At 33.3% G+C, this 10,492-nt stretch overlaps 1 protein-coding gene across 1 annotated transcript; it reads left to right on the forward strand.

Annotated features, from left to right (window-relative positions):
• Window positions 1-1,258: 1,258 nt before the first annotated feature.
• LOC132735745 (sodium/calcium exchanger regulatory protein 1-like) lies at window positions 1,259-8,533 on the forward strand. The gene is made up of 4 exons (XM_060722735.1): window positions 1,259-1,342; window positions 6,180-6,352; window positions 6,558-6,656; window positions 8,145-8,533. The coding sequence occupies exons 1-4, from the start codon at window positions 1,270-1,272 to the stop codon at window positions 8,196-8,198; spliced, it is 399 nt and encodes a 132-aa protein (XP_060578718.1). The 5' UTR covers window positions 1,259-1,269; the 3' UTR covers window positions 8,199-8,533.
• Window positions 8,534-10,492: the final 1,959 nt, after the last annotated feature.

A 10,492-nucleotide genomic window follows, 5' to 3' on the forward strand; every position in this document is an offset into this window, starting at 1 on the left:
GACAGTAGTGAGTAAACACACAAAAAATGACGCTTAGTCATTCAATTTTTGACACTTTTATTTAACAACAAAATGATATATGCCAGCAATTAATTGTAATATTTTCATTACTAATATACTATTTTGGATCGCTTTTCATGCTTACAACATTATACATGAATAAAATGATAAATTTCTACGCTTATTATCGATATGTGATAAAAACACACCCTCATAAAATGCTTTGACATTTGAATGTTTTAGTCAGTGTATGCAATTATACAGTGGGTCCAAAAACATTATTTTTTTATTTTGCTGACTGAATAGCAAAACTTTTATTGGTCATATTCCAAATTGAAAGAGTAAATTATTCCCAAATGGCTGACGATATTCCCAATCGGAAATGTCGAGACAAAGTTGGTTATTTATGTAAGATACGTAATCCGTTTAAGTCTATATATGTGCATAACATTGTTTCATAGTTAGAAGTGATAATTGATATGGGGGACACTGTAAATTACCAAGTCTGAGACATGCGCCTAAAAATTTCCCAAAAGTTGATGTTTTCCAAAATATTCTGAGAACAAGAAATGTTTGTGAAATAAGTCTGAAAAAAATAATTTCCAAGTGCATTTTCATTTAATAAAATACAGTCCATTGAAGGATGCTAATATGTTTACGACGGTTTAAATCATAAGTTATATTGCATATTAATTCGTTTGTTTGTTGCAAGAAACCATCACATACCTCGGACCGTTCAATAATATGTGCAGGACTCCGGTAATGTTAATTGATATCAAAAATAGACATCAAATACAAAAGTTGTCAATGTGTAATTATATATTGACGTTTGATTTGTCATATTGACCATTAAACTCGCACAATCAGATTCTTTTTATTGCACGCGACCATTAAAAAACGGACAGAACGCTTGATTATTATTCAATACTCATAATTATGAGTACTGCGTTCGATTTACCAAAACAAGTAAATACCAATACCGCAACAGACTGAAGATAATCGAAACTAAAGTACGATTAAGTATATGTTAAACTTGTTTAAAGTTATGGAGAACAGCTAATTTATATCTTTCAGTTTTCGAGATTACATTTTACTCTGTTGTATGTCAAATGAACGTTTATAACTGTCTAGTGGTTCACAGATAAGCACGTTGATCTTGATATAGAGAGAGAACGACCACGTGGACTTTTGTAAACTTTTATTTCACTTCTGAAATTACACATAGAAATTAAAATTAAAACAAAACAAAAACACACACAAAACAACAGGATGGCTGATTTTGCAACAGGGACATGGCAGTTAGTGGAGACTGAAAACTTTGACGCATATATGAAAGCAGTGGGTGAGTTGAGTTTATTTTTTTATCATTTATTTTATTTTATTTAGTTGTTTGGTTAGACTCGCATAACAACAATATATCAATTGAATTTTGAAATATTGGGTAATGTATTGAAGATCCCAGATTCCATGCCGATAGTTGCTGTATAAAAAAACTGGTGGTTCCGTACATAACATCGATATTTTCATGTAATGTAGAACTGCTGAACGTGATTAAAGCTCATTGTGAAATCAAAACGATAACAGTTTATTCTATCAAAATTCTCATTTACCTTATCTATATATAAATGTAATTGAAAAAAAAGTAAATACTTGAATCATCTTAAAAAAAGAACGCAATTGTAATATACATGTATATTTGTAAAAAAAACTCCATTGATTTCAGAAGTTACCAAAGGTCAAAAGGCTATTTAGATTGAATAACTGTGGTCGTTTTGAAGCAGCTGAAAATATCCATTTGTAACAATGACTTTTTTCGCACCAATCTAACTTTGCGGGATTGTAAAATAGCTACACTTATACATTTTATAATAGTTAAAATGCGGTAATAGCGGAAAAAATGAATCCGAGAAGAGGGGTTGGGAGATAAGGGTATATATATCCTACTCGCAGTAAATTGACATGTAGCGAAAATTTTACCACGTGACTGATCCGCTAGGGTTTACGACTACGAGTATTGGTCTCAAATTAAATGGCGCCTTAGACCAAAACTTTGTCCAAATCATGCATGATTATGAAATTTAAAGGCTCAAAGTTATTATACATGCATCATTTATAAAATCGTGTATATTCGGCAAATTTCGACACTTTCCGTGTATTTATCTGGTTCCCTCTCCTAATCTGTTTCCCATTCAAAATACATGTACTTAAATGAAGAACGCAGATAATATTAAAATTTTGATACTGACAGTGGCTAACTAGATGTATTGTCTTCTTTCTGTTGTATACATTGTAGCTAGTGTCTTGAAATGTGGAAACGGACAAAAGTCCTCCCATCTAAAATTGACATAGTGGACAAAGCCCCTCCAAATAAATGTGCTGGTAGGCAAATTTTGTAAATGTCTTGCTATCGCTTGTTTGGCTGGCTAATTTCCGGTTAGCGTCCTGTTATCGTCTGACTATTGTTTTGTTACTGTAATCCGTATGTGACTGACGTATGTCTTTTGTCTAAGTATTGTTGAACTACTGTCTGAATATTGTTAGACCGTTGTCTGAATATTGATGGCATATATATTGTCTAAATATTGTTGAAAAAAATTATGAATATTGTTCGACTGTTGTCTGAATATTGTTGGACTATTGTCTTAATATTGTAGAACAATTGTATAAAAAGTGTTAAGACTGTTGTCTGAATATTGTTGGACTATTGTCTAAATATTGTAGAACAATTGTATAAAAAGTGTTAGACTGTTGTCTGAATAGTGTTGGACTATTGTCTAAATATTGTAGAACAATTGTATAAAAAGTGTTCGACTGTTGTCTGAATATTGTTGGACTATTGTCTAAATATTGTAGAACAATTGTATAAAAAGTGTTCGACTGTTGTCTGAATATTGTTGGACTATTGTCTAAATATTGTAGAACAATTGTATAAAAAGTGTTCGACTGTTGTCTGAATATTGTTGGACTATTGCCTAAATATTGTAGAAAAATTGTATAAAAAAGTGTTCGACTGTTGTCTGAATATTGATGGACTATTGTCTAAATATTGTAGAACAATTGTATAAAAAGTGTTCGACTGTTGTCTGAATATTGTTGGACTATTGTCTAAATATTGTAGAACAATTGTATAAAAAGTGTTCGACTGTTGTCTGAATATTGTTGGACTATTGCCTAAATATTGTAGAACAATTGTATAAAAAGTGTTCGGTTGTTGTCTGAATATTGTTGGACTATTGTCTAAATATTGTAGAACAATTGTATAAAAAGTGTTCGACTGTTGTCTGAATATTGATGGACTATTGTCTAAATATTGTAGAACAATTGTATAAAAAGTGTTGGACTATTGTCTAAATAGTGTTGGACTATTGTCTAAATATTGTAGAACAATTGTATAAAAAGTGTTGGACTGTTGTCTGAATATTGTTGGACTATTGTCTAAATATTGTAGAACAATTGTATAAAAAGTGTTGGACTGTTGTCTGAATATTGTTGGAATATTGTCTAAATATTGTAGAACAATTGTATAAAAAGTGTTGGACTACTGTCTGAATATTGTTGGACTATTGTCTAAATATTGCAGAACAATTGGATAAAAAGTGTTGGACTACTGTCTGAATATTGTTGGACTATTGTCTAAATATTGTAGAACAATTGTATAAAAAGTGTTGGACTATTGTCTAAATAGTGTTGGACTATTGTCTAAATATTGTAGAACAATTGTATAAAAAGTGTTGGACTATTGTCTGAATATTGATGGACTATTGTCTAAGTATTTTAAATACTTTTGGAATATCTTCAGAAAATTGTTGGAATATTGTCTGAATATTAACTACATGTATTGTATAATTATTGTTTGACTATTGAACTATTGTCTGAATATTGCGAATATTGTCGGACTTTTGTCTGAATATTGTTTGTCTGTTGTCTGGCTGTCTTCTGCATATTTTTGTGTTTTCGCCTAGCTTTTATCTGACTGATGTTTGGCAGTTTTTAAACTATTTCCAGCTAGTGACTAGTTATTGCATTGTTAATTGCTGAATTTTAGAAAACGCTACAATCTGAAAAAAAACAACAAAAAAAACAAATATCTAAAATTTGGACTTCTATTTGAAGGCTGAAATTATCTAATTTAAAATTTCGGCTGTTAAAGAGAAAGCATATAAAATATGTTCTTGCAATTCTGGTGCCGTTTTATTATTATTATTATTATTTTTTTTATTTTTTTTTGCCTTTTAGATGCCACTTTGCATTCAATGTGCCGTTTTTGCATTCAAAGGGCGTTTTTTTGCATTTCATGTGCCGTTTTTTGCATTCAAGGTGTCGTTTCTTCTTATTTTAGGTACCCTTTTTGCATTCAAGGTGTCGTTTTTGCATTCCAGATACTGTTCTACTGTTCTTGCATTTTAGATAGAAGTGTTCTGCTCAATAAATCAACTAGTGATATACAGTTTTGAAAAGACTTAAGTAATTTATGTCGTGGGTTTAAGTATTGGCAGTGTACTAAATGTTCGGTTAAAGTATGTAAACATATAAATTCAATTTATGGCGTAACGCAAGGCTATAAATATACGGTATATGTTTTAGACCTAGTTTTCATCATAGTAAAAAACCTTGATAAAATGAAAATCATTTGAGCCGCGTCACGACAAAACCAACATAATGGGTTTGCGACCAGCATGGATCCAAACCAGCCTGCGCATCCGCGCAGTCTGATCAGGACCCATGCTGTTCGCTTACAAACCCTATAACAAGTAGAGAAACTGATAGCGAACAGCATGGATCCTGATCAGACTGTGCGGATGCGCAGACTGGTCTGGATCCATGCTTGTCGCAAACCCATTATGTTGGTTTTGTCGTGACGCGGCTCATTTCAATTCAAATGAATATATATCTACGAATTGATTAGCTCATTTTGATATATGCGTCGAGATTAAGATATCTAAATTACACTGAGTGTAATTTGTCTTGCTGATAAACTATTGTGGTGAACAAATGTTTCTATTTGCTTAATATTTATGGTGAAAGATTAGGACCTATGAGCAAATTTGTCTCAAAGTAAAAAAGAACTACATTTAAACGCCTTGTTATCCATAGTCCTCAATCTGACTAAAGTTCTTCTTCTTTTTTTTTTTTTTTTTTTTTTTTATGCGTTTATTTAAGGTCGCCGCCGGAAAGCCCATATGGGCGACCGTACACTCAAGTCGGGTCATTCTAGAGCGTCCCGCCGAAATTTTTCGTCGATTTTTTTCCCAGCTTTATTGGTGGAGGAAGACCCCAGGTGCCCCTCCGGGCATTACTTCAGGCACGAGCGGGCACCTGGGTAGAACCACCGACCTTCCGTAAGCCAGCTGGATGGCTTCCTCACATGAAAGATTTAGACCCGAGTGAGGATCGAACCTACAGTGGTGAGGGACCTATGATCGCATTAATTATGTGCTGATTTTAATCAGATTGCCACAGTCCTTTACCGGAGAGTGACGAAAATGGCCGAAAAGTTGCGTTTGTTCTTGAGCTATCACTTAAATGGAATGTACAAAACAAAACAAAATCACTGTAAACACCTTCATTCACCAAAACTCTAATTCCTTTACTTTACTTTTTAAATTCAACAATTTTAAGTTTCTTTGCTCGTAAAGTAAACTTCTACTTCTCCAAGATTTAAAAAGTGGGGTTCCTTTACTTTTCATTATTTTCAATAGTTTTCATATATTTCAAACTTACAATGTTCCAAAGTCTTTGCAAGTAGTTTGGCAGAAAATATTTTACATATTTTAAAACTGAAACGGAGGCATGTGATTCAAAAGTCCACGTTTATTTTTCTAGGCCGCCGAACGAAAAAGCCATGAGTCATAACGTCCGTGCACTTGCTCGTGAGACGGCCACACCTCCACTAGCGGTGTCATCTCATTCCATATCTTTCTCCAGCCCGTTCTTCGTCATGAAAACCCTAAAAACCCTAATTAATATTATTAGAGCTGCGTCTCGACAAAACCAACATAATGGGTTTGCGACCAGCATGGATCCAGACCAGCATACGCGTAGTCTGATCAGGGCTATCATATTCCCTATTTGTAAAGCGAACAGCGGATGCGCAGGCTGGTCTGGATCCATGCTGGTCGCAAACGCACAATGTTGGTTTTGTCGTGACGCGGCTCAAATTTAGTATTTCTGTCGAGCAGGTGTTGGTCTCGTGATGAGGAAAATGGCGGCAACTATCAAACCTACCCAGGAAATCACAGTTGAAAATGGTAGGTGGAAAATAAAGACGATTTCGACACTGAAAACAACTGAAATAGACTTTGTCATTGGAGATGTGTTTGAAGAAACGACAGCAGACGGTCGGAAAGTGCAGGTACGATGGGTTCCCTCACAGGGGTTTCAAAATATATCTATAATTGCTTATCAACTCTAACAAAAGAATACATGTCGTAAAGAAATATCAGTTACTCAAATATTTGATCGTATTCTATTGTTTTATCTCGTGATATAATACTATTTTTTAAGTTTTTTTATCTCCTATAATCGTGTATATAGATACAACTTTATTCTATAAACAGACCGTCATGTCAATGGATGGACAGAAACTGATGGCTACACAGAAAGGTGATGTGGACTCCACAATATGTCGTGAATGGTCCGGGGATACAATGGTTATGGTAGGGACTTTGTACATCTCCATTTGTAAAAAAAAAATCGTGAAACTATAATAGTATTCAAAAGAAAAATCGAGAGATAGCTACTCTTAAGTTGGTTTTAATCATGCACGATTTGAGTTGGAAATACCCGGTATATACCGGTCTCCTTGAGATTAATATCACCATGTTTGTCTTATAATAATGTTGTTTGTTCTCAATTTTAATAATCCTCTCATCATTTGGTAAAATAGGATATTCCGTAGTCCACACCTTAATTATCCGGCCACTAACTAAAGAACGGTTTAGCCTACAGTCCTAATATATGGTGTGGAAGTTAACCAAGGCTAGTAGATCTATGACTCCTATTGATTTTAAGGTCAGTTTGCAAAAGTCAAGGTCGTAGTTTCTTGTACAGCCAATAACTAGAGAACCTTTGGTGTGAACCTTTCGCTTTGGTGTGAAGTTCTTAGATTATTCGAATTTAGTTAGGACTTTGGTTTACTAGATGACTCCTATTGGATTTGAAGTCAGGAGGTCAAAGGTCACGGTTGATTTCTGCTGTTAAATAACTAAAAATCTACATAGCCTACAGATCTAAGAGTTGGTTAGGAAGTTGAATATGACCTGTAGATCTTAACAAAATTAAGTTAAGACGTTTATTGCTAATGGGGTATTCCGTTTGTTTGATAGTTTTATTCACACTTTTCAGCAGCCACTACTTTCTTTGAAACATAGTTGGCATATTAAACGCCCACTAGTATAAATTTAAGTTATCAATTCCATTCATTCGGATTTTTAGCAACTTAGACTTTACATTCATCTACGTATTTGGGTAAGAATGTTTAAATAAAACCATGGAGGTGCATTTATGGCATTGCATTCTGGTTAAGGACGTTTTCGGGAGTTTTCATATAGACATATAGGCAAAATTAAAACTGTTCAATAGAATTTCTTTAAACTTGTCTATATGAAAACTCCGGAAAACGTCTTTAATGTGTAGAGGTTTATAAGAAAACCCGTTAAAGATCCTGTATGTTGTGATCAAAGTGGTTTACCATACAAAGTGAAATTATATATATGTACATAATTATGCAAATAAAACAATTTTCAAACATCGAAGAATATGTACAATATGTACTGCTAATATTTGTGCATTTATATGTAATCATTAAAATATTTTCATTCGTTTCTTGTTGTAAAAATTGACTTAAATTTTATAGAAAATAATTTTTATTACCTCCCTTTATTTACATGAAATGTTAAATTCTGTAATATCTTTATAAATAATGCTTTTTGGAACCTACAATATTGATAAATCTTTATCAGAGCATCATATTTATGATTAAAAACCATAAAAAATGTGTAACAGGATCTTGAAGGGATTAAAAGCGATATTAACCAAAACCTGTCAGGATGTTATTTATAGAATTTTCCGCAACTTGCACGTGGGTTGTCATTGGAACGTTAAAAAGGCAAACTGATATATCACTTTTCTTCTTTTCTTTTCAGAAACTCACAGCGCAAGATGTAGTTTGTACAAGAACCTACAAAAGATCAAAATGACACTCCAAATTTCATTGTTTTTATTGTTAACATTATAGAATGTGAAAATAGGAGAAAGAGATAAAAAAAATGCCATACAAGAATTGAGCTTCAAAACTTTGATAAAAATGCATGGTTTATTTGTATGGAAGTTTAAAATGGCACGACTGAAGATTCAAGCTAAATTATATAGAAATTTCGTGGTTTTTTTACCGTTTAAAGTATTGAAAAGTGTGACATACATGTATATTATGATTTAATCTAGTCTAATTATGGAATATACTAACCGTAAATGTGTACTTTAGAATGTGTCAAAAAAAGCAAAATTATCTCTCACCTGCACGCTTTATATTAAAGTCGTACTTCGGATATTGCAGTGATGTATTACAAAGATGGTTATAGTTTTTGATTAACTATGATTTCATTGTATATTAAGATATGTAAAATCTTTAAAGTTTTCTTGAATAACAGTGTTGTTCTTATTTAATCACCTTGAGGAATTAAGAAGGGTGAAAAGTGATAAACGCTGGTTAAGTAGACAAGTTAGACCTCTATCCAGATAAAAGGAAAAATAAAACAACACATTTTCACACGACTGGAACACGGACATCCTTTGTTTTGTGTTTCATCATCAGCGACTAAAAGTTAATACGTTATATTAATATTTTATGACAGATTTGCAGTAAAATACTGTAAGAAATTCAAAAGTATCCTATCCAATAATGCAAATTATTTTCCGATGCCGTTTACATACATAAATGTACGTATTTTATACCTGAACTTATTTCGATGGAACAATTTTCCTTGTGTCCCTAGCTGAGAAGTTGCTTATTGGATGAAAAGACGAAGCCTATAATCATGGGATTTTATAACGTCAACCAAAACGAACATCCATTCCAACCGTTTTTCATTGCACCTTTATTTCCAGAGGCAAAGTGTACCATCTTCGAACGGCAGATGACATGTCAATGCAGTCAATGTGAAGTCCCAGATTAATTTTTTCTTATTCAAAGAATTCACAATGCAGTCTTGTTAAACCACAGCTAGCAATAAATACACATTTTCAATGCACATATTCGAAATGTTTTTCATTCAAGCGTAATGAAACCTCGTACTACCGATAGCCATATTTTGTTATATGTAACTATTGCCGACACACTCGATCAAGAAAAGCACTTTATCAAGAAATCGTCAAAAAGGCAGGTTTTCTGCCAATAATTAAGTTATATAAACTCGAAATGAGTACACTGTGCCCCCACACTCCACTGTTTTGTCAATCTTAAGACTCTATGTCAAATATTTTGGGCTACATAAGCCAAAAGTTGAAAACTAAAATTCTTTTATTAAGGGCAAGAACTTTACAAATAAATGACTAAATCCACAAGCAAATCCCAAGGTGCATTCGTACACGTGCTGACCAACATTCTTGTAAACTTTCAGGCCTACAGGTCAAATACTTTTTGAGCTATACATGAACAAGTTGAAAATTGCAAATTTAAACTAAGTCAAGGGCAATAACTCTAACAAAACTGATAAAAATCCACATGCAAAACCCCAGATGCATAGCTTAACAATGATGTTGATAATTATTCCTGTAAAGTTTGTTGATCCTAACTCAAGCACTCAAGGAACAAATAACACAACATAATGGAACGGTTTTTACAAAGTCAAGGGCAACAACTCAACAAATACTAAATAAATCCACAAAAAATACCCAGGTAGGCAACTACATATGCTGGGCAACAGTCCTGTAGTTTCATGATTAGGTCAAATACTGTTCGAGCTACCTGCCACACAAAATTAGAAACAAAATGAGAACGGCTTGACGGACGGACAAAGGTAAATCTAAATACCCCCTATATCATAATGTAATTATGTAAAGAAACAAAGTGCTAATCCTGTCAAAAATGATAACGTCATAGGAACAATGTGCGCCAATGCACAAGATAATAAATTCAGGCATTTTACATAATATTTCTGAAAAAATTTGAATGAAATTCCTTAAAATGTACGAGACGTTACGATTTTCTCACTGAAGAAATTGTTTGCACCCAGAAAGTCTGCCTGCCAGCAGAGACATTAGCCATTCCATTTAGTTTTCCGTTGTTTTGCTTTGTGTGATGTACTTCATCCTCTTAGTCTATTAAATTTCTTTAATAAAATTTTATTACTATAACTAGAACTGCCACTGTCATGGCGTGAATACCCCCGCAAACCACTTTGTCAGAATCAACAGTGGCCATTTAGAGCTCAAGGACAACCTCCCTGCCAAATCTGAGGTAACTAAGCCAGTGCATGTATTCACAGCTTTAAAA

This window comes from Ruditapes philippinarum, unplaced genomic scaffold (genome assembly GCF_026571515.1).
Source record: "Ruditapes philippinarum isolate M1 unplaced genomic scaffold, ASM2657151v2 ctg21677_1_1_1_1, whole genome shotgun sequence".
Classification (NCBI taxonomy): Eukaryota; Metazoa; Mollusca; class Bivalvia; order Venerida; family Veneridae; genus Ruditapes; species Ruditapes philippinarum.

Bases quoted from the DNA above. Each gene is read 5' to 3' on its own strand.
- LOC132735745 (XM_060722735.1), top strand. From the start codon at position 1,270: ATGGCTGATTTTGCAACAGGGACATGGCAGTTAGTGGAGACTGAAAAC. The intron at 1,343-6,179 runs GTGAGTTGAGTT...TCTGTCGAGCAG, and splicing joins CGCATATATGAAAGCAGTGG to GTGTTGGTCTCGTGATGAGG. The intron at 6,657-8,144 runs GTAGGGACTTTG...TTTTCTTTTCAG, and splicing joins CCGGGGATACAATGGTTATG to AAACTCACAGCGCAAGATGT.